Below are 25,276 nucleotides of genomic sequence, written 5' to 3'. Positions count from 1 at the left end.
AGAGTATGATATGGAATGTTTGTCTACTTCACATATTTTGTCTTATTAATCACTGTTTGTAGATGTATGAAAAAATTAAAAAAATAAATTTTCAATGATATTTAAGTCTGGCAACACCACACTTTGCCAGAGATCGAAACAATATGGCGGCAAAACAAACTAACAAATCTTGAAAGTTGAGCTAAGAGGATTGAAAATCTAGAATGGCTCATTGTAAGTACATCAAAATGGGTATTTTTCAATCACAATGATCTGATGACCTTGGGTTGTCAGTAACTGTTCTGATTTTGTCTGTTGACAAGATCTAGCTGCTTAGCAAGAGGTTACAGTGCCGAACACGATTTCTCTTGCAATCATAATAATCATAAAAATGTCAACAAATGTCAATGAAATTCAACTCTGCCTAGACCACAATCCTCAATCGAAAATCACATGTCTTCATCCTATGTAAATGATGTGCTGTTTTAGTCTGCTGCAGATTTTATTTAGTTTTATTGAAAAACCTGTCAAACAATTTCTTTCATTCATCAATTAACAGCATGTCCAGACTTGTTTTATGAGTGGACTACTCATATTCATACAGATTGTATCAACCTATTACTCACCCAAGAGTGTTGTTTATGACAATCAATTTCAAAACAATCTAATAGTAATGGTAAACTGAACTGCCATATTAGCCAGTGAGTTGCTTTAGACTCCATATAGATTGAATTGCCAAATAAGAACCCCCAAAACTGAAATATTTTAACAAAGCCCCCTTTCAACCATATAAATAGTCCTCATCAAATGTTGATAAAACTTATTTTAACATTTTGACATTTTTTTATTTCTGATTTTGTCCTTCTGATCATTTTAGTGTGGCAGCATCCTTATGTCAATGTCTTCAAACATTTCAATCTATCAACATGGAAGAAATCAACGAAGGAAGGAGAGGTTTCTACAGCAATGGTAGGATCATTTGAACTCTCATACCAGCCATATCTTGTTAACAATGCTTATGAATTTAAACTTTTCACAATGAAAGTTTCAGAAACAAGCTTACAAATTGAATTCAGATATTTTTTTCCCAAATTTGGTTGTCTTTCCTACATTTGATTGATTAAACTACTATAATAAATACAGCTGAATAAAGAGCAAATTGAATTCACCTATATTTTTAATTTGATCATTGGTGGAATTGCTTTAATGAAATGGTTCAATGTCAGACCTCATTACCGGCAAATTCTTTCAATAAACAATTCACTGAGCAAACTTCTATTGAATGGTTCCACTTTCAGTAACAATTCTTTGTATTATTTCAGGACAAAACTTTGAAAGGAACAGTGTTCAGAATAACAGGCTCCATCCCTGCTGGAAATTACATTCAACTACCCAAAACAGGGTCTCAGTCATTGGGATTAACAGGACGATACATGTATTTGATGTTTAGACCGATACCAGCTAAATATTTTGTCGTCCATGTTGATGTTGCCACTCAAGATAATTTAGTTGTTCGAGTTTCATTTTCTAATCTCTTTAAAGAATTTAAATCAACTTCTACATGTCTACAGTTTCCATTTATATGTCATGCTTCTAAAGGATCTATCTCTTCATTGGCTGCTGTTGGAGCTAAAGGTATGTTTTATGTATATTGGCTTTACTGACAAAAGCTTATCTTACATTGTAAAGGCATGTTTTGGATATAAATCCTAATCAGATGAATGCTGGGTTGGTTATAGGAAGGATGGAAAATTTGATATTTGGAAACACTATTTATAGTATGAGCAAAGTCAGGAAACCTGTAATTTTTTAGGACATAAAGAATCTATAGTTTTCTAAATCTATATTAATATGTAACATGTAACACTCAAATCAGCTTATTTCATTTTTACTTATTGCCCTTTAATACTTGGCATAATAGATAATTATTATTAGAATCATTTACTTAATGTATTTCTATAATTTCAGCTCAAATAGGTCCAACACCATTATCAGCCAGATGGACTGTTCTTTCACTAGACTTTCAGTATATATTATCAACGTATTTAAATAGAAAATATCACTTTATCAAGAGTATAAGACTATGTGCTAATATGATAGTCAAGAATATTTATACTAGTGATATGGTGTATGATCCAGGTGGGTTTAAATCAGGGCTTTTAATTAAGTTGTATTTGCGGGTCCTGTCCAATTCAAACTCTTAAATGCCTGGCTACATGTTTGATCTTCAGGGGTACTGAATTGAACCAATTTTTGTGAATATTATTTATATATTGGTATAAAACCTTACAGTAATACATAAGAATGTCCAAATATTAAACCTGTCCTCTTAAATAAAAAGTGTCTGCTCTTGTGTATGAACATTCTTATTTTTGGTAATTATTGAATTGCTACCAAATTTGGACAAGATTCTGACCTTTATTTCAATCACGTATGGTGTTCTTTTCAGGAATATCATTTAGCGAAAGTAAGAAAAGGGGAATGATTCCTGGTAATGCTGCTCCTATGCCCAGAGAAATGGCGTTTCCACTGCTAAAAGGCTCTGACTGGCATGAAGTCTATGATATCATCAGGTAAGTTGGAAGTATTTGTCTAAAATATAATTTCTACATATTGCTGAAACCACAGATAAGTTTGCATTTTAGATATTATAAAAAACAACAGACAACAAATCATATGCTAAGTTGGTATTGATTTAATTGATATGAATTCCCAAATTTTCATCTAATATGTATTATGTATTTAAACACTCACATCTTTCTATGCTTGCCAACAATATATGTTTACTTGAAATGGTGTAGGTGTATTGAATAGATCAAGAACAATATTATAGATATTTAAATATGAGCATTATGATTTATAGATTTCCAGCTGATTCTGAGATGCAGCCGTTTGATTCCATACAGTTCTCTGACAGGAGTAAAACAGGAAGTATAGTAGAACCTGCTAGACAGTTGTCTAAAACAGTAGATGTTAGTAAATGTGTATCTGATAGAGTCACAATGATTAATAAAGTTACAGCTCCTAGAGAGGTACAATTTAAATTCAAATCCATTCTAATGTTTTCAGTATTTAGACAAATAAAGGAAAAGTTTCTGAAGAATGTTTAAACTTAGGTAGCTCATTTCTGAGATATTTCACTTAGATTTTAAAAAAAACACAGAATATTAAGCATGAAATAAGTCAAATAAGTTGGTTATCGATGACTATTGTTCCAGGGATAGAGATAGAGTTTACTCACCTTCTTGAGGTCACTTTGACTGAATTTAGCAGCTCCTCCAGATTGAGCTTGAATCAGAAATGCTGTTGTTTAAGCTAGTGAAAGAAAATGGTTGACTTGCTTCAATTTTTCGTGACAATTATTTATTCTGTTTTTTAGAAGAAAGTACGTAAGACAGTAAGAACAGAATTACCAGAAATTGGTACCGTAGATACCTGGTCTGTAACACAAGACAACCGTGGTGATGTTCATCTATTTGCTAAAACTGATGATGATGTTGTGGTACATAGAGATGACAAATATACAGGCAGAGAGGTAGGAGATTTCATTGTTTCTTGTTCATCTATTGTCTGTGTGGATCAAAATTTAAGGGTAACTTCTTTAATAATTGACCAATCTATAAGCAGCAACTTTTGGGGGTTAAAGATGGCATAAGATAATGTAATTGGTCAAAGACACTTAGGACGTTATTTGATAATTGACTTCTTCAGAACTAAAATATGATATATCGTTGTTACTTCAATAGTATTCTGTATGCTTGTGTTAATTGTAGATAACAAGAGATAAAGTCAAACCACCAGCCATTATTACAGGAAAAAAGACAACTTATACAGTAAGTATATAAAGCTCTGGAAGATCAACAATAAAGGAAGACTCAAAGTGTTCCTATGATGAACCATTTAGATTACTAAGATTGTGCTTCACTTTGAATTTTGTTTCTTATTAATTTCTGAATATTTGGTCTAAAAAGACTAAGACTCAAAGTCTTGTATCAAACTTACATGTATAATGATAGAGTCTTTAAAATATGTTTTAGCAATTGGAGCCTGACCCAATATTAAAGTTAAAGAAAATTGTGGGATTTGGTGGAGGAACATTTAAAGAGGTAAAATTTTGATATCCTACGTGATTTTGGTATCAATGAAATATTTTCATTATCATAAGCTTAACCAATGAATTTCATTTGGATATATTATTTCAAGAGGTGAAATTAGTGACCTCAATCATATTATGAACAAAATCAATTAAACCTCTTTTCTATGTCTCAAAGATATTTTTGTACCTCTATAGAGGTTCTTGACCAACTTCTTGTTCCAGATAAGACTTTCACAGGTGACCAAAATTAGAACCCAAGACCATTATTTGTTCAGAATTTCTTAACTCTCACCAACTGTGCCACAGAACATCCTTATAGAAGTTAATATATAGAATATGTGATATGTTTTGTAGGTGTTATGGGCACAAGAAGGTACTACAGTAGTCTATCCATGTTATGCAGTAGTAGTAGCTATGAAAGTTGATACTGGTACTCAGAGATTTTTCATTGGTCACACTGATAAGGTACTCATGAATATTTATGTATATCATCATTATGTAACCATTTGCAAAGATGAGAGGACTATTGTATATTTAAAGCACATGTTTAAATTATAGATTTTAACAGAACTATGGTGCCTTATAAGCAAACCCATATTTGAATTAATTTTTTTTATAAATAATATGAATTAATTATCAAGGTTATGTTAAATTGCTTGAAATATATATTGTGTTCCAAACAAAAAGTATTCTTGCAAAGAGAAAGATAGTAAATTTTCTATTAGTTTCTTATGAAAGCTTGAACTGTAATAATTCGTCTCTTTATAGATTTCAGCAGTTGCGATAACTGGTAATTCTAGTCTATTAGCATCAGGACAGACTGGATCAATGAGTCTTGTAAGAGTATGGAGATTTCATAATGCTGAATGTTTATCAATGTGTAAAACACATGCTCATTCTTTACATTCCTTAAGGTAAGTAGGTTGGGGCGTCTCAGTGAGTGAGATGCTTTTTTTGCTTATTTAGATGTTTGGGATTCCATTCCAACAAGATCATATTGGCAGGTTTTTCTTCTGAGTTGTCCTGTGTCAATAATGAGTACATTATGCTTACTGATTTAAATAGGAAAGACTGTCCTTACCAAGTTTTGTTTCTCTGTAGACAGCATTTTGAATGGTTAGCTCAATAAGGTTCAGAGAAGCTATAAATATTAATCAGATTTAGATGTGAATGGTTGTATTATTTTATATTGCAGTTTTTCAAGTGATGGAAATGTTCTATGTGGGGTTGGTAAAGATGGTCAAGGTAAAAATGTGAGTATCATACTAATTCTACCTTTAATAGAACTAACTGTCAAATCTTTATATTTGCATCTTTAGCATCTTTCTTCATTACAATCGGTAAATAGGTAAATATTTATATGAGTATATCTTTAAAAAGTTATTTTGATTGTAAATCTATTATAGATGGTAGTGATATGGGATTGTAGTAAAGTATTAAAACATCGAGAGATGTCTGTCTTGGCTAAAGCTCATACTGATGTAGATATAGCTAGAATGAAAATAGCTCCCTTTGATAATACCCGGTAAGAACTTATTCCAATTTTCAGTCAGACGTCTGTGGCTCTTACATTTCCACTTAAACTATGTGTTTTCCTGTTCTTATATATCAATAGCAGCTTTTGTGATGGTGACTTCATAAAATGCCTAAATGGAATTGTAGTTGCAAGGCACTGAATGTAGATAGTTTGAACAAATTGTTCTATTAATCCATCACCTTCATGTATTTGTCTATGGTTTAGAATGGTATCGTGTGGGAAAGAGAATATTAGATTATGGAGAGTGAAGGAAGGGTCATTACGATCAGCTCCTGTTAATCTAACAGAACATCATAATATGGATTTAACAGATATTTGTTTTGAAGCTTGTGTTCAGCCTGATAGAGAATCAGCCAATAAACTTCTGTAAGTTTCTTACTCTTTACTTTTGTTTTCTTATTTTCATTCTATGATATTGAGCTAGTAGAACTTGATTTGTTTTGTGAATCTATCACAGGATAAAGTTAAGTAGATGTATAATGGTATAATGGTTCAGATATCTGCCCTCTCTTCTTCATGTGTACAAAAAATAGTAGATATCAAATACTTACAAAAATACTCGAAATTACAGAAATTACTTGTGGCATTAAAGTTTTTTGATAATGAATTTTGAAAAGGCTGGTATAACAAAGTGGTTCCACCTATTAAGCTGTAGAGAAAGTGAAAAGATACTTAATTTTTCTATATTTCTGATATCACATTCAGTGCTGTAGAATAATTAGTGTTTTATTAGTGCTGTAGAAGCCTCGTCTTGTGTCTGTAACTAATGACCCTGTATATTTTATTTGTAGATATGCCTGTAGTAAATCAGGTCATATATTAAAGATAGATTATAAGAAGGTAACAGTACAACATGTTAGAAGATTATTACCTGTTAGTAAAAAAACAGATCATAAAGACATCAAGGTTGATACTAAAGGTTAGTGGTGATTATTTTAGCTATGAGTACCTTGTAAATATTGAGCATGTATATTGGAAACTTTAATCTCTTACTCAAGTAATGAGGGATTTCGTATGTACGTATGTAAATATAGCTTAATGCTAGTTATTTTCTCTGAAGATCACATGTTCTTTGGTAAAACCTAGACATTTATATAAACCAGATTGGCTGCAATAGTTTAAATGGTATTTCTTGCTATTGATATACCTGAACTTCCCACAGAGAAGTATGGACTTTTAATGCCATTTTAATGACAAAACTTTGTGCATTCTGAAAATGAGTGAGAATTGTATTTGTTTCAGGAACAGGGATATGTATTAACAGTATGTATGTAAGTGAAGCTTTTTGTGTCACTGGATCAGATGATGGGTTTTTAAGACTATGGCCACTAGATTTTGCTCATGTATATTTAGAAGCAGGTAAGATATTTCAGTTGTTTGTAGCTAATATGGCATCAGAATTACGCTTTACTTACTCAGTTTAGTTACATGTGTTTCAGACGTAAAGTGCTACATGGAATCTAGGAAAAGGAGACAAAGTTGACAATCCTAGTTTACAGAGTGGAACAAGTATTGAAATGTCATGTGGAATCCTACTAATTAAATGTTGTCATTTCTAAACATGATTAATGACATATCCAGAATTTTTATTTCTTGTGATATTATTTTATATTTTAGAACATGAAGGACCAGTTACTGCTGTCAATCTATCAGCTGATGGTTTAAAAATTCTAGCTGGTACTATAACTGTAAGTCAGTCTTCTTGTTTGTATATTTTCTTCTGTTAATGGTTGTGCAAGTTAAACACAACTAAATTGACAGTTGGAAATTGAAAACTGTCAGCTAATGCCACTGTTTCGGTAAAATTTTCACACTCCTTATGTTCCTGTTTATGTGCAGAAAAGAATGTAAGATTTGAACGAAGCCAGGAGCACATGTAACTAACTAACTCATAAAACAGTTTTGTCATTACTATGTATATGTGTATATTACAGGGTAATATTGGTATATTAGATGTTTCTACTAGAGGATATAGTACTATAATGAGATCCCATACCTCTAGTATATATAGTGTAGCTATTGATCCCTATAGAAAACATATAGCTACAGTATCACAAGATAAAACTATCAGAGTTTGGGATGCTGAAACCCTACAACAGGTAATTACTATAGTTTCTTGTGTAGTTTTAAACACACTGTGCTCAAGGATATATAGAACCAGCTGGAGCTTTCTAAAATAGTTTTGGAATCTACCATTGCTCTAATTTTTGACCTAGAATTAGCTGGAAGAGATAGTCCCTATGTACTGCAGACCTTTCATGTTAAAGATTGTTGTTTATTCTTGGAAATCTATGATTAGTAGAAACATTTACGCTTCTACCGAAATGAAAAATACATAAACTTAAACTATATTTCATTTACAAACTATATGTATATTGTTTTGTAGCTGTATGATTTTAGTTCTGCTAAAGAATGTCCATGTACTATCAGCTACCATCCATTAAAACAAGTATTTGCTTGTGGGTTTGAGAATGGTATTATTAGAATATTTAATGTATCAACTACTACAATGTTAGCTGAACATAAGTGAGTTGTTTACTTGTTTTCTTCTATTTAAGGATGCACCAAGAAATATATGATTCATCCTCAAAATGTTTTTAATTACCAGTTAAGCACATACAAGCTTTGTTATTATAATAGAAATTGGAGATTCATTATCTTTTATTTTCTAGTGTATATAGGATGGTTTCTCTATCATTATTGACATAAAAAAATGTTAAATGCTCTGTCCAGTAAAAACTTACCAGTGATGAATTTAGCTGTATTGATACGCCATCTCATATCAACTACAGTTGTTTCTTTTTCATTGCAGACAACATAACAGTATGATAACAGGACTGGTTTATAATCCTAAAGGAGATTATTTATACAGCTGTGATTCACTTGGAACATTAGTGTTATATGATATTACCACAGATACTTACAGTGTTAACAGAGTGTTAACTAACACTGTAGCTAGAGGTGAACGCTATTCACCTAACGCTCTAACTGTATGTCCTGATGGTTCTCGAGTAGCTTTTATTGGACCGTCTGATTTTACTGTCACTGTAGTAGAAGGAAAGAGTCTAGATGAGGTATACATTTTTTCAAGTTAATTTCGTAGATAGATTTAAGGTCCCAGTTTTATCTGATACTGACTGGCTTTTATCATCATTGATAGCTTGTAAGTGTACAGTCAAAAGAACTAGGTATGTGTATCAAAGACAAGGTTTGATGCAAGAAATGCCATGTGTTTACCAATTCATTCTCTTGATAATGCCGCCTGTGAGCATGTGAAAATTTAATAAATTGGAAAATAGTTCGTCTATTCCTTGTTTACCTCTTCCGATTATAAGGAAACTTGCCTTATATGAAGAATTTTTTGCCAATATTATAACTGTTATAGGTATTAAGAATAGATGTAACTAATATGTATCCTACTGATACTAGAACATCAATAGATACTGCTGTACAAGTCTCTTATTCTACTACCAAACTTCATCATCTACTAGTTACTACTGCTAATAATAAACTACTGAAATTTGATGCTAGAAATGGCCGATTGTTAACAGAGGTAAGTAATCATTTACTTATATACATGGGTAAGAATAACTACTGTTTCACAAAATACAGGAGTAGAAATCAAGTTTATTTAACCAGATGATGAAAGTTGTTTAAACGTAGTATATAAGAAAACTGTATTTTGAAGCATCTTATATGGGTAGGGAACACAAGTTTATGGATCAGTCACCTGATGATGTAAAGTGTTTCGATTGTTTACCTTAAATTTGTGTGCATGTCAGAAGTTAAGTCCTTGTGGAATAACAAGGTTGAACTCTGGGTTTATGAGAGTGAAAGATGTTTAAATGTTGTGAAGGCTACAAAAAACTGTATTTTGAAGCATTATATAGGGGATAGAAACCCAATTTATGGATCACAAGCATGATGATTTCACTGTAAATTGTTGCATCCTTTTGTTGTATACCATGAATTTGAATGTCCCTAAGTAAAAAGTCACAACCATTATCTATGCTTCTAAATCCCCAACTATATCATATATTTTATATTGAAACTTTTTTTGCGTCCTTTACCCCAGATACTCCAGTGGCCATACTCCAGTTTACTCATATTAACTATATCAAAATTGAGTGAAGTATTTACTGGTACATTGTAAACTAATATTGTGTTTATAGATGGATCATATACATCGTAGTGGTTGTACATCTATATCAGTTTATGATACTGGTAAATATCTAGCTACAGCTGGTGATAAAGTTATTAAAATATGGGATTATGAGATGAAGTTAGACATAAACTTTCAGGTTTGTATGGAAATATTTTAATTCTTGTATATAAATAGTGTGGTGTAAATTCTGGTATGGCAGTCTTCTTTTCCTCTTGGTAATAAAACCTACGGACTTTGTCTCATTGACTTACTATGAAGAAAATGAAGGTACCAAGATTTGATATTTTACAAAGAAATTAAGACAATGTTGTTGAATATCCAAGCTATCAAAATTTACATTTTGTAAGTTTGATGTCTGAAACCATAGTAAGTGGCCATTTTGAATTGAATGTAACATTGTGTATTTATTGTAGGTATTTATTGGTCATTGTGAAAAGATAAATCGTATATTATTTACACCAGATGGTATTGGATTTATTAGTGTTGGAGAAGCCATTTATATCTGGGATTTCTTAGCTTTTCATAAACCACCACCATCAGAGTAAGTAATCTTAAACTATTTGATATATCTCATATTTCTCTTAATTATTCATTCCTTATGCTTAAAATCAGCCAGTTGCACAAAGGTTCTCCTTCTTTTAAAGCCTCTAACTATTTCAGTAATAGTGTGTTGTTATATTGTTAAAATTTGTTTCTTTAACAGGGGAAGAGATGTTGTTTTAGATAAAGAACAAGAAGGTCAGTCATAGTAATAAAATTTGCATACGAAAATCTTGTTGTAGAGTCAAGTCTTCAACTACAATATCAAAAATCGGCTCGTGCTCTTTTTTCTGTCACTCACTCAAATTAATTGTGCATCGTACAGAATATATTTATAATGTAATTTGTAGTAGCATATGTTTGCTTGGAAAATATGTGTATTTAGGAAAGATTTGTAATACTTATGTTATTTGTTGAATATGAAAAATTATAAATATCATTTGATTTAACAGAGTTAATAAAAGAAATGGAGAGATTAAATAATTCTATGGGGAAATCATTTACTGAAGTCCCACGTCGATCACCACCCAGACCAACTATAAGATTTGATTCACCAGGCCGTATAGATGATCTCAGTTCCATTTATAAATCTTCTGTTGGAGGTAAGTCTTTCTTTATATTTAACTTGTCAAGTCAACTATAGTTAACTTCAAACATACATGACTCATTAGATGTTTAAAAACCATCACATTTCTAATTGGAAAAGCTTAAAAATATATATATAAAAATTTGAAATGCCAGTAAATGTTAGCTTACTTTTATTACATTCACATCATCAAAAAATATATCAAGATATTTGTAATTTGAAATAGATATGCTTAAAAATTTACACTTATTCCAGATATTGATGATATTCAGTCAGTGACATCTGAAAAAGAAGAAGTTATTTTAGGACCAGAATTAGAAGAGGTCAATCAACAGATGTCATCAGATGAGGACAGACAGATTGCTGTAGGTTTCTTTATTATAGGGTTATAACACACAAGAATTATTCTTTAAGCACAAAATATATCAATATCGGACACATTATTACCTGATATGTCATTACAAATGATGTCGTATTATGTTGATGTCATACGCTTTAAGTTACTTAGAGGTCAGGGTATATAGAGACTGAAAGGGATGCAGAGATGACATTTGGTGTCATAGTAAAAGTTTTTTTCAATGTAGTTGAGTTTAAAAATTAATACAGTGTAAAGGAAGAGCTTCAAGCCAATGACGTGGGACAATCTTTTCCTCCAGCAGTCATCAGTTCATGAAAAATAAATCCAAATAATAAGTAATAATAGAAAGTTGTATTGTTATAGATGATTTGGAGGTATGTGCTATATTTTGTAGGTAATAAGAAGTGGAAACCAAGTGTATACAAACCAACAGACATCTCTACATTCTCCTCGTCATGTAACAGCTGATAGTGGTAATCATATCATTATAACATCAACAACTGTACCAAAACCTAATATACAACCTAAACCTAGCACCAATAAACAATCCAAACCTACTGTTTATAAACATTATAAACATAGACCAACATCACATGGTATAGCACAGGTATAATTATCAACTTTAATGTTCTTCATACTTAAATATTTACATACGCTATAATTTTTCCATTGAACTAATGCAAATTCGTTTTGATTGTATCTCACAAAACATGCATTTGCAAGCCTCACCACCAAACATTTACTGATTGTTTTACTATTATTTCGGGATTTTTCATAAAAAATGGTTATGATATGTACTTTTGATTTCACTGTCTGCTTTAAACATGTTAAACACAACTGTAGTTTGTCTTGTGAAAAATATGGCGTATGACTCAATCTAAGATTTATGGAATTACAAGTAAATATGAAGGCTGTGCATCTTGAAATGAATTGATAAACATGTTTCTACTTTTCTAGAGACGTTATACTGCCCCACCAAATCAAGCTGGTTTAAGATTATCCAGTGTAATAGGTTATAATGGAAACGGTAGAAATAATATGATCTGGCAACAAGATACAGGTAACTTGTCATGTTTATAGTGGATAATAGGAAGCAAAGCTAATATGGGATTCTTACTCCTTTCTGATTTCCTAATGACAAGAGATGTTATTTTTTTCAATAAATGCTCAAATGGTCTTGGTATAATGTCTTGTCATTATTTTCGTACTCAGTAATCTTTTACTGAATTAGATTCTTGTAAACATGAATTTTCACCTTGGGAGTCCTGATGGCTTTGAATCCCATAAGAAAGTTTTCTTTTCAATTCTTTTCTGTGAATGTTTTTGTAGGTTTGTTTGCCTATACTTGTGGTAGTATATTAATAATAGAAGATTTAAATACCAGTGAACAGAGACATTTACAAGGTAGGTACAGTATTATTGTTAAAATAATGAAGTGGAAAGTAGAAAATACAAATGATAGATGACAAGAAACAGAATAATGTTATACTTGTTGACATCAGACAAACCACCTGCAGATTATTTGAGAAAAATATAATATTAACAAGTATTTTATGATATTTTAGGGCATACAGAAGAAATTTCCACTATAGCATTACAAAATGATTACCAGGTAAGCTACTGTCTTATTATTTCCTCCAACTTTCTGATTTAATGTTGGACAGAATTATTGGACAAGCAGTCCAGCTAGTAGAGGGTATGGAAGTGTTTCTCTCAGTCAGATTTGTATCTGGGACACTAAAGATCATCATGTATAATTTTAGGTCATTGCCTCAGCTAGTGGAGGATATGAGGGTGTTTCACCCAGTCAGATTTGTATCTGGGATATTAAAGATGGTATTTGTAAGAAGACGTTGTCCCATCATGAATATGATATTGTGTGTATGACCTATTCTAGAGATGACAGGTTTCTTGTTTCTGTTGGTAAGAAATCTATTATTTTATTCCTAATCTCTGTGCAGGAAATATTAAGATTTATGCGTATGATTGTTGCACTTTTACAGTTTGTAATAAATCCACAAAGATCATATGCATAGAAGACGAGTTGGAGAGGGCAAGGAGGTGGTGGTGATGTGTTTTGGGCAAATCACTTGTATTTTTAATAGTTTTCACAAAAGGATAGGTTATTGTTTCTTGTAGATATTCTCAACCTCTTAGTTTAGGATGCATCTATGTGTTTATTTAGGGAAAACTGCTTACTGCTTGCAATAGGATTAATTTTGTATTCTATTATATTACTGTAGGTGATTACCGGGAATGTAATGTTGTATTATGGAGTACTAATGACTATTCAGTACTAGCCACTACAACAACTGACTACCCTATACACGATATTCAATGGGACCCCTCTACAGTCAATGAGTTTTCTACAGTTGGTGAGAATGCTACAGTATTATTTTGGTTATTGGATGAAACTGTATCTGAAGTTGCTTTAAATGTTCATGTTGCTGATGTTCCTGGTGAACTTGTTTCTGTGGTAAGTGTTTATAAAAATCCTAAGAATACTTAACAAATAGAACTACTATGGTTTGTGCATTTGAAATAGATATAAATTGGCATTAATATACAATTACAAATTTTTACAAATGTTGGCTTCAGACCACAAAACATGAGATCAAGCATCATGTAACTTTTCAAGATACACAAAATTTCTGATGGACTTTGGAGCATTATTCAAGTTCTTGTTATATTACAAACTATTAATTTTCTAGGGAGGAAAGGCAGTATCATTTACAGCATTAGAGTTTGGTAATGATAGTACGCTATATATTGGTACTAGTCATGGTAAAATAACAGCCTGGGATACCAGACAGAACTCTTGTTTTATGTTATGGGATGGAGATGATGCTGAGATTGGTAAGAAATATGAATAATATGATTTGATAAAGTTTTATAAGAAACAGGCCTGCAAAACGCAGAGCTCATGTAATGTTGGACATTCTTAAGGCCACATAATCACATGATATGTACCCAATGGGCTTGTGAATGGGCCTTTTCCAAGTATCATTATATGACGTTATATTTCAGGGTATATGAGGGTAGAGAGTTTTATCTTATTCACACTCTATTGAATTGAATATGGCTAAATATATTGTTTCAGATTTACTGCTATGTAATGGTAATAAGTTATTAACTGGTAGTTGTAATAATAATGTTAAACTATGGTCTCTAGATAATATCAATGATATTAAACAGTCTAATAGACCACCAGCTTTACAACATGGTTTAACTCTTGAAGATGAAATGACATTAAATGGTATTATAACTTGTGCTGTATTTGATCCTAATATGGAGATGGTGAGTCAGGGGATTTTTAGTCCATTCAAATTACCGAAATTAATAGAATTATTGAAAGTAACACAAATCTTGTATGGAATAATATCAAATAGTTACATTTTTGCTTTACCAGCTGATAGAAGGCTTCCTCAGCCATCTTTTGCACTGTAAAAAATAAAAATCAGATTATTTAGAAAACTATATCCATTTATACTGTTATTCACATATAGATATATATTCAAAATGTATCACATATTATTACATATTATACATCTATTTTCAGGGAATAGTTGGAACTGGTGCCGGTACTCTATGGTATATTAACTGGTCTGAGAGAACCAGTCTGAGACTAGTATCAGGACATATGAATAAGGTAACGGTATTCTCTTGGCACTACTTCAAATTACAGATCGATTCGTTTTCTGCAAATGTTTATAGAATTCTTTTACTTATAAAATAGCTCCCATTTAACTGATCAAGTACTATGTTAAATTTTTAGATCAGTATTTTTAGTACAAATCACTCTCTAAATGAATGCTATATAAACAGGATGAATGATGTTGTTAAAGAAATCCAACTACAAACTACTACGACTACCAGCATCCGCTGGAAGCGAACATTAAATTGTCATCTACCTACCTACCTGTTGTTCAAGATAAAAGTTTGTAGAAACTAATGATATTATTATACCTATAGATAAATGGTATGAGTATATGTAACAATGGTTTATTAGCTACTGGTGGAGATGATGGTAGTGTTAGAGTATTAACTATTAAAGATAGGGAACAAGCTTTACAGTTTCAAGTGTTAGATCAGGTAGCTAATTAATCATGGTCATTACATAGAATCTAGAGTGTTGGTAAAACTGTCTTTTTCTATCAATGTCAGAGATAAGATTAGAAATCTGCATGTAATTTGAACATAAAAAACAAATTATACGATAGCGCTGAGCTAGTTAATGTCAACTCTTTCTTAAATTAGGCCTAGAGCTCATAACTGCCAAAGGTTATCATGTGTTTTTTTTTAACTTTTTAAGTCCAATTTTCAGGTCCATTATTTTGCATTGACATCCTGTAAATACATTGCAAAAATCATATTCACTGTATATTTCAGAAATGTACCTGTCTAAGTTTTGCCCCACCCTCACAGCAATCCAATCAGTCTATACCTAATATAGCAGCTGGGTTTAGTGATGGTACAGTTAGGATGTTTGATGTTAATAAGGTAGAAATGGTGTTAAAGATGCAACCCCATGGTGTTTCTGTTACAGCTATATCTTTCTCATCAGACGGTAAGATATCAATTACATGTTTAGCCTTGAAAACAGGCCATCAGCGATGGATTGATAGGTTTTATAAACCTGCTTCAATTTACTACAAATTTTACTTCTATAAGGACGTATGTATAATATTCACTGTTTGGTCTAATCAAAACCAATTCGTCATAATCTAATAGCTGTTGTTTTGAAGTTTTATTTTAGTTGAAACTTTTGAATGATGAGAGTCATATTTCTTTACATGGCAAAGCAAGGCATGCACTTATAAAATTTTCCATGCTCCATGCCTCAAACGAATTTGGAAAAAATCACACTTTCCCTTTAACAAAGCGTGCGATATCATGTTATTTTTCAGGGCGTATGATAATATCTGGTAGTCAAGATGGTATATTATGTGTTAGTAGTATAACTACAGGTTTAACTGTTAGATTAATCAATGATCATAAAGGTTCACCAATATCTCAAATAGATATTACTGTTAAAAAGGCAAGACCACATATACTATAATGTCCTAATTAGACACTGTCGTTGACTAGTTAATGGTTCCTTAATTGTCAGTGATGTAGATGGGAAGAGCATTAATTTAATAGACTTGAAACCCATAGCCCTTTTTCACAATTGTGCAATTTGAAGATTTTTCAAGAGTTGGAAATTGTAAATGTTGGTTAAATTGAGCAATACATAGTACCAGTAGGCTGGTTCAAAAAAACCTTGCGATCTATTTTGTTATATGTATGGTAAATGTAAAATTCAACACTTATGACAAATTATTAGCATAAGATTGTTTGTGAAACGTGGCCAAGGGCCCAGTTCTCAGGAGTCCAATAACATGCAGAAGAGTAGGGTATATTTGATGGTTAATTTTTGTTTCTTGTACCTAGGAGGAAGACACTAGTGTCAATGCACCGTTGCTATGGTTAGCCAGTAGTAATGATAGAAGAGTCAGTGTCTGGTCAGCTGATTGGTCCAGAGATTTCTGTGAGCTTGTTGATTGGTTGACATTCCCAGCTCCAGCTTTTACTCCTGATGGGTCAATAATTGATAAGAATAACAAGGTTAGCAATTGCCACCAAGTTTCCTTCTCAACTTTTCCTTTTGCTTTTTCTTGCTTATTATGTATAATGAACTTGCAACAAAATATGTTACATCGTATTCCCTGTTCTTTCCATTGAATTTTCTTTTTTAACAAATTTGAAATCTTCAATAAAACTGACAAAAAAATGTTTGATTGTATTAATAGCATTTTATTTTTAACCTTGTAAATGTATCTCTAACTGATCTAGTTTTGAAAAAGAAAGGGTAGTGTGCCGATTTAACTGTTCCATTAGTTGGTCAATCACTGTGATTGGTTTATCTTCACATTAAATTAATAAAGTTTTTGAGTAACTAATTCTTGTAAGTAACTGAATGAAAATTAATTTTCAGGGTGACAGCAAGTCTTTTCCACCAACTTTAGCCTGTTTTTCTAAAGAAGAATCAGATATTATACTATATGTGGGCTATGGTATGCAGAAAAATGTCCAATTTTACAGTCTGTCTCAAAGAAAGGTATGGTAACAGAAATTTCCATTTGAATCAGTTAATCATGGAATTATGAAATGTTCTATTGTCAATGGTAGTTTTGTATCCATGTAGTGTATTATAATAGCAATGATTACAATGAAGTGTTATAAACTATTTTAACACTCTTCATACCAAAATATCATAATATGTATAACTGGACACAATAATATTGATAACAATTACTTTAATAAAATAACTGATAAATGATACCTGATCATCATTGCTTGATAAAGACGAAATCATCATTGTCGAAACGTCGCAAGTTATTTATTAAAGTAATTGTTATCCATCTAATTGTGTCCTGTTACTAAATGCCACTCAAGGTAGTTATCATAATATGTGCATGAGTTCAAAGCTCTCAGTACTATGGTATTAACATGATTCAAATGATGTATTCAACGTCCAAAAGTGCATAGAATATAAAAATTATTAATTTTGACTGTGTTTATATATTTATAGGTTGTAAGAACAGCAGCTCTAACACACTGGGCTACAAGTTTAGATGTGTCACCAGATTCTAGTCTGATAGCTATCGGTATTAATGGTAAGTTTAAATTAAACTTTGATATGGAAATATGTTAATGCTCTAGAACATAGCTATTTTCTTCAGATCAGTTTTTTCCAATGAATATGCAAATTATCTACAAATCAGAAAGCTTTTCGACAAATTAACACTTAAAAATGAAGTAAATGAAACTTTAAGATGCCCCTTATTCAACAAATATGATAAACGATATGTACCAACACACAAGGATAACGATTCTGCTTTTCAAACATCTTTTATATCAGATAGTCTTGCTGAAAAATTGATAAAAAAGTACTTATCTAAGTAGTGTTATGTTTTTTTATTTCAGAACGTTTATTAAAGTTATTGGACTATTTTGAAGGTAGTTTTCAAGATTTTACAGGACATAGTGATAGTGTTAGTCATGTAAATTTTCACCTGATGGTAAATTATTGTTTACTACTAGTTATTCTGATATAATGGTATGGGAACTGGCTTTATAATATTGGATAAGACCTGACATGACCTGCATACAGCCTAACAGCTTATGCTTATTTCATCAGTGTTCATTAATTTTGGCTGCTGGTTATTCTGATATATTGATGTGGGAAGTGGCTTTATAATAGTCATCAAGTTACTACAGACAATGAATGAGCGTGCTTCAAGGAGGTTGAATTCCTGTTAAATAAAACAAATCAACAGACCTGGGAAAGTGGTTTTAAATATTGATAAAGAGCATGATTGTTCAGTAATTCAGCTGATCTGTTTGGTCTTATATCATTCCCAACATTAAAGTATGTTCCAGATTCCTGGCCACGAAACAATCTTAGCACTAGGATATCCTAGAAACAGTGTTAGAAGTTAAAACCTGTGGACATCCTAGCGCTAAGATCGTTTTGAGAATATTGCGAGCTGGCAAATATTAATAATTAAGCCCTGAAGGTGACTCATTCCATATGACAAAGTCTGATCTAAAGCTGAGAACTGGAATACATTTCACCAGTAATATTGTCTCATCTAAGATATCATAATATCACCTTGAAACTCTTGCAAAATAGCATTAATGCTGCCAAATTACAAGATCTGGAATGTAACTTATAACATTGTTAAGATAAGACATTCCAAATAACATTAATATTATATACTAGTGTGTGCTTGTGTCCATTTCATATAACTCATTGCTGTGCTTGCTATGTGCTTGTATTTATTTTATGATTTTAATATGTGATCCTCCAGCACAAAAGTGAAAATGTTCAGTTTTTCAAACAAGGTATGTGTATATATCTTGGCATTTAGTTAAGAATTGTGTTATGTATAAGTTATGATTATGGTGCTCATAGGAAAGATTTTCGGGAGCCCAACAGGAGACCCAAGTGGCCTGACTTGTGATAGAGGACTTTATATATATGTTTTAACTGCATTTATATTTTTATTTCAATTCTCAATAAAATTATTCATTCACTGTCTCTACGATTTCATTAACAGCATTATTTTTATTCATATATATGTCAATCAAAATTGAACTGATTTCATTTCATCTTTCCGTCCCAGCAAACTTGTTAAGAATCAAATATTTAGATATTTTTATTATGATTGTAAATAAAATAGTTAAATGTAAATATTATTATTTATATATAAAATGATAAAGAAATAAAGCTTTGAATCTCTGATTGGTATTTTGATATCCTCAAGTGAACACAAAACCATAAAAGGTAAATAAATTTGCTGCATAATTCCAAATATTCAAATGTTGAAGGAAACTTCTATGCAATTTCCTTGGTTTTAGAATCTTTTGTACAGAAGCCAGGCTATACTCAAACTGTGGAATTACATTCAATATTTCAATATCATTTACCATTCACTTTAAAGATTGGAATAGAGCTTATTCCAAAACTCTTTTTCAAACCCAAGAGTTGATAATTTTCACTACATCAATAACAATCTACGAAATTGTCTTCATCCTGTTCACCAGCAGTAGCTAAAATATCTTCTAATAGTGATACAGGATTTTTACTGTATTCATCACTGTTATAGTCTATACAGGTCTCGATATTTAAACACTGCAGTTTATCTATCCATTTCATCAGATCTTGACTGCATTCATTCTTACCATTCTTTTTATTCATCCAAATCTTTAGAAATCTGTCTATCATATCACAGGCCTTTTCCTTTACAGATTGTTCATAATCATTATAGCCTAAGAGTATTGATTTACAAAATTCTTTGGAAACTAAAAGGCTGATACTAAGATGTTCCTTCTTCTGCAAAGATTCAGGAAATCCACTAGCATATGAAGGAATATTATTTTCAACACAATTGTTACTGACTTCTTCTAATGGTTTTAAGATATTCCTCTCCCAAAATTTAAGCACAAGAATTTTGACTTCCCAATCAAAGTCTTCCATAGCATGCTGCATAGCAGAGCATATGTCAACTTGACAATCAGGACTATTACAAATTTGATAAATATTGTCCAGTGTTTTTACAGCTGCTCTTCTTGGAAATGCTTCACTATCTTCTTTCAGTATTGAAGTTAGTTCAAAAATGAGATTTTCCTGGAAGAGAAGTACAGACAATATCATTAAGCATTTTCTATACAGTCTAAATGACACCCTCTATCTCCCCACCTCCCACAAACAGGTGTTACACAGAACTTCAGAGCAATTATTGTCAAAGAGATAATATCTCCTTCCATCTATACCAAATTCTCAATATTAATAGTTGAGCAGAGATATTCATACATCTCAGACTTGAAGCACATTCAACTGAGGTAACTAAACAAGCCTTGCCTCCTCAAATCCATTGAACTACCTCTAAATAAGTGATTTGCTCTTGTTTATGTTTTGAAATGTTCCAAGATGTTAACAAATTTCTTTGCTACACTTTGGTCACATAAATCAGGAATAAAATATTGAAACAGAAACTGAAGCATGTTCTTGCTCTGTTGAAAAAATCTGTATTTTCATATTGCTCTACAATTGATATATTGAACGTTATTGTAACAGGGAAAATATATTATAACTTTAAATCAAGAATGATATTATTACTTACTATTTTGATATTGAGTGATGTAAGGAATTGGTATAATAATGATTGTTGTTTGACTATTGTTGATATGAGTGTTAAAACACTGGCTCTAACATAACTATTACTATCTGTTCTACTAGACCAACCAATACAACATAGAGGTAGTACTACTTTATATTCATCATCATCTATAAATATTAATAATAATTATGAAGATTCTTGGTTGATGCTTGGTCATTATCATCAAATATGGCAACATTAACAAATACAAAAGGGCAAAGCAGGGCCACTTTGAGTTTGGATTTGCACTACATCAGTTTTTCTCTTTAAAAAAGATATTACAATAACATTATGTTGCAAAAATCTCATTTTGCACCCTAGTAAGATGAACATCATGGATTTCCTGCATAGAGCTATTCAGTTGTATTAAAAAAAAAAAGAAAAAAATTTAACTGAGTACAGCACCTTTTACTATAGAGACAAGTTGGTTAATAATTTCTAATGCTGTGTCTCTAATTTCCCAACCTGTGTCACACAGTTTCATTTCCAATATTCTAATAAACTGTGCAAGATCTAATTCTTTCCAATTCAGTTTAGATAAAATAATTAACATACAGCTTGTACCAGACTTCAATGTCTAAAATAGAACAAAATAAAACATAAGGATATAAGCTACTGAAATAATATGTGGAACATTCTTATAATTATAAGTGAATATAGTAGGTGGTTATGAGCAAGTTTTTTAATGAAAAATTGTTTGTACAAATGGACATTTTACTAATTTAATAGCTGAAAAAGTCACTCTATTTTGAATCTAAAATTTGCATATAAAGCAGCGAAAATCAACAACAAAAAAGGGAAAATTCCCTTTTTTACAAGGGTAACAACTTTGGTTTTCAAGGTAACTTTATACCAACTGGTCCATGTTTAACCTCTTGGAAATGATCTAAAGCAGACTACCCATACCCATTTAGGCATTTACTGGTTCATCAATAACAATCCTACTTACTGTGATATCAGTTGAAATGGCTGAAATAGCATCCAATAGTAAACAATAGATCTCATAAAACTTTTCGTCTTTCAAATCTTTACATGTATCTACAACAAAAATAACTATGAAAATAGCTGATGTATGTTACCAAAATAACACTCATCTCCCCTACTTACTATGTAGACTTTGTGAAGGGGATATTGAGATGTGAATCCAATTGCAGATTGCTACAGGTGCTACAGTCAAAGATATGATGTTGATGCATATTTATGACATCAACCAAGTTTCACCAGAAAACACAAAAGTTTCCCACAGGAATATAATCTCTGCCTTTTCTTTATATTTCCATGATTTTAAAAGTGTAGTCTCTATTACCATTTAATCTTCCAGTATCTTTGTACCATAAGGAGGTTTCATGGTTTTGGTAATGTAGTGTCTTACCTAGTTTTAGTTTATAGTGTAAATAATGTAAGATTTTGGATAATAACGATTTATTGGATAGTAAATAATGTTTATATTGGTGATCATCTTTATCTTGTATAATCTTTATACACTTTATCATCAGTTCTATCTGCTCATTCTATAATAAATTGATAAAAGAATAACTACAATTTGGAAAGCAAAATCTTGTTATATATCAATAACCAAATGTCTTTGACACTGACAGCAGCATCTGATTTACTATTTGTAGACATACAGCTGTATATACTAAAGAAAAAAGAGCAACATCAGATATGCATGAGACAAACTTTGTCAGAACAAAACTGATCAAGAGAGTTTGCCCATATTTCAAAGGGTTAAAAAGGAAAAAAACAAATAATTTCAGAATTTTGCACACTGACTGTGGGTATTCCCCTATATTAAATATAAATGACTTACTATGTTAACTGTATTACTATCACATGATAAATACTGTACAATAACTGATGATAATACTGTTTTAGATATCACTGACTTGGTATTTAGATAATCATTATTTTGATTAAACATTATATCACTTGGTATAGAAGCTACATGTTCTAGTCTTGGACATATTCTGTATTTAAATAAAGAAAAACTTGGAATTATATAGCATAAACAATAGAGATTGTTTGAAATTTTAGATTAAGATGAAGCAAATTACCTAGAGATGTATTTTAATCTAACTAGGGTCAGAAAGAGTGTGCATTATTAACTTTGACAGTTTTTTTCATATATTCCAGAGAGTAAGAAAGGATGCGCATTATATTCACAATTATACAGTATAAAAAAACTCACTGAATTAAATAACAGGCAGCATGGTGAGATTTCACCACATCAACTCTCACCAATAGTTTGATATCATTTTCAACTTTATTGATAAACTCTTCTCTGTCTTTACCATCTCTGAAATAGAATAACACATCTTGATGAAATCAGCTGTCCTGATGAGGACTTTGTATTCAAGCTCTGGTACTATGAAATTTTCTCTTTGTTGACTTATTTGCTCCTTTTGCTTACACTTTAAGTCTTATATTCACAGCATAATATGAGCACTTGTCAATTAAACTTTCCACAGCTTGTAAAAGACTTACTACTTACATCACTTTGAAAAACTTGACTATAACATCTGATAATATCTGTATATATAACGTTGGTAAAGTTTGATATAGTTTTAAACAGGAATATATAACTTGTGAGAAGTAATCAGTATCAATTTTCAGTCTCCAGTTGTCAGAGTCACCAAGTTTATAAAACAATGATAGCATACAGGATATATAGTCCATATTTTTAGATTTTGAGGTATTTTGTGATAATGCATCTAAATCTGTTAACAAGGATTTTGATAGTTTAACTACTATCTCTGTTTGGTCTGGTATGTTTAGTAGTGTAAAAACTAAAGTACTAGCAGCATTCTTTACAAACATACTTCCACCATTTTTCATACGGTCTAATACTATGTTTGGATAGTCTGAAAAAGTAAAAATCAAGGAACAAAAATATGAAAGCCTTTAAGCGAAGTTAGAACAATGTATGCACTTAAAAAGATCCGATGGACTGATAGTGAGCTAATTTAAATTCTTACTCAATTTTTTAAATCTGAGATCAAATATAATGCCCTATATAACTTAATTTTTTTAAATCACTTAAATACCTTCATTTTGAATAATGTACTGCAAGCCATGTTTATTCTGTACCATACTAGTCAAACATGTAAAACAGGCAGTGGCTATAGAGGAATCTTTTATCATGGGTTTAATCTGATCTAACAAATTGATTATAACATTTAAATATTCCTCAATAATGTCTTCCTTCTCACACAGTTTACCACATAATGACAGAGAAAATGTTAAAACACTGGGTTCTATTTTACTGAGATTTATTGATATCTTTTCCAAGAACCATTTCAATCCAGATGATTCAAAATTTTCCACTGCAACTGAAAATTAATGAGAAAACATGATTAACAAAATAAAAATAAGAAGATTTGTTGGTATAATTTTCTTCATGTTGTACATCTCCATGATTTTTAAGAAATCTGAAACTGAAAACTACCACTGTCTAATTTACGAGCTATATGGTTTTCATTGTTCCACCTATCATTTGTATCTAGAAAAAAATAACCTTCTTATCATTGTGCACCACTGTGTAATAATAATTAGGACCCCAGCATTATAAGTGCCCACAAAACTCAATTCTAACTCTAAGCATTGCCATCACTAAGCAGCAATAACCAAGTTCTTTATAGTTTATAGTCTTGACAATATGTGGACTATGTTGATTGTGGAGTATAGTACAGGGTTTTCATACTTTACCATATAAATGAATCAAATCTAGTAATCTGTTCAATAACGTATCATCTGGTAAATGGTGATCTATTTCCAAAAGGTACTTCAACACATCTTTCAATTTACTTGTACCAATAAAACTATCCATCTTCTAAAAGTTGTTATTTCTTCTCTTCAGTACGTATCTGTGATTGTAAAGGTAAAGTAACAAATGGCATTAAATAACAGATCTCTCCTTTTGATCAATTGATCATTGTCAGTTTAATATCTTAATTTCAATGAAATACCAATTAACCTCTCAAACGTTAGCTATTATTTAGCTATGCTCTAAACTGTATTGTAATGCATCAATTTAATTTTTCAGACTTCTTTGTGTAAATGATCAAAATTGATTTGCTGTACTTTCGTTTTATTGAAGAAAAGATAACTCTTTGAAGCTCTTCAAACGAAGAGAAACGATTAGTACTGTCACGTGATTCTGGCCATTTTGTCTGCTTCGGCAGTTGTAAGAGTTTGTTTAGAAACACCGAAGAAGAATGGCAACCAGTGTGTACAGAGGGCTGTCAAGAACTGTCAAAGTATGGATTCCTTCTTCTTTTTCCTTGACCATTTCTTTTAAGGCACGATCTG

General features: G+C 31.3%; 2 protein-coding genes across 2 annotated transcripts; one reads left to right on the top strand and one right to left on the bottom strand.

The window, feature by feature from the left end:
- Window positions 1-203: 203 nt before the first annotated feature.
- Window positions 204-19,548, top strand: LOTGIDRAFT_230310 (hypothetical protein; the record flags this gene model as incomplete). The annotated part of the gene is made up of 43 exons (XM_009047299.1): window positions 204-213; window positions 857-948; window positions 1,302-1,614; window positions 1,948-2,118; window positions 2,429-2,552; window positions 2,843-3,011; window positions 3,359-3,514; window positions 3,753-3,812; window positions 4,017-4,085; window positions 4,430-4,540; window positions 4,844-4,989; window positions 5,271-5,328; window positions 5,482-5,600; window positions 5,817-5,978; window positions 6,404-6,531; window positions 6,855-6,971; window positions 7,230-7,300; window positions 7,547-7,711; window positions 7,999-8,138; window positions 8,425-8,686; window positions 8,998-9,165; window positions 9,785-9,913; window positions 10,191-10,318; window positions 10,481-10,515; window positions 10,770-10,919; window positions 11,159-11,268; window positions 11,656-11,868; window positions 12,219-12,321; window positions 12,591-12,665; window positions 12,827-12,873; window positions 13,025-13,184; window positions 13,505-13,737; window positions 13,973-14,117; window positions 14,362-14,558; window positions 14,821-14,910; window positions 15,234-15,353; window positions 15,651-15,828; window positions 16,169-16,236; window positions 16,695-16,868; window positions 17,239-17,361; window positions 17,836-17,920; window positions 18,231-18,325; window positions 18,445-19,548. The coding sequence occupies 43 exons, from the start codon at window positions 204-206 to the stop codon at window positions 18,502-18,504; spliced, it is 5,529 nt and encodes a 1,842-aa protein (XP_009045547.1). The 3' UTR covers window positions 18,505-19,548.
- Window positions 19,549-19,812: 264 nt separating this feature from the next.
- LOTGIDRAFT_156674 (hypothetical protein) lies at window positions 19,813-24,794 on the bottom strand (the record flags this gene model as incomplete). Its single annotated transcript, XM_009047298.1, has 10 exons — window positions 19,813-20,436; window positions 20,933-21,096; window positions 21,374-21,545; window positions 21,918-22,006; window positions 22,341-22,479; window positions 22,779-22,935; window positions 23,157-23,264; window positions 23,460-23,829; window positions 24,013-24,297; window positions 24,674-24,794. 10 exons carry the CDS (start codon window positions 24,792-24,794, stop codon window positions 19,813-19,815), a joined length of 2,229 nt encoding a protein of 742 aa, XP_009045546.1.
- Between the last annotated feature and the right edge of the window lie 482 nt (window positions 24,795-25,276).

This window comes from Lottia gigantea (assembly GCF_000327385.1).
Source record: "Lottia gigantea unplaced genomic scaffold LOTGIsca_11, whole genome shotgun sequence".
Lineage (NCBI taxonomy): Eukaryota > Metazoa > Mollusca > Gastropoda > Lottiidae > Lottia > Lottia gigantea.
This window is presented reverse-complemented; position numbering and strand designations above follow the sequence as displayed.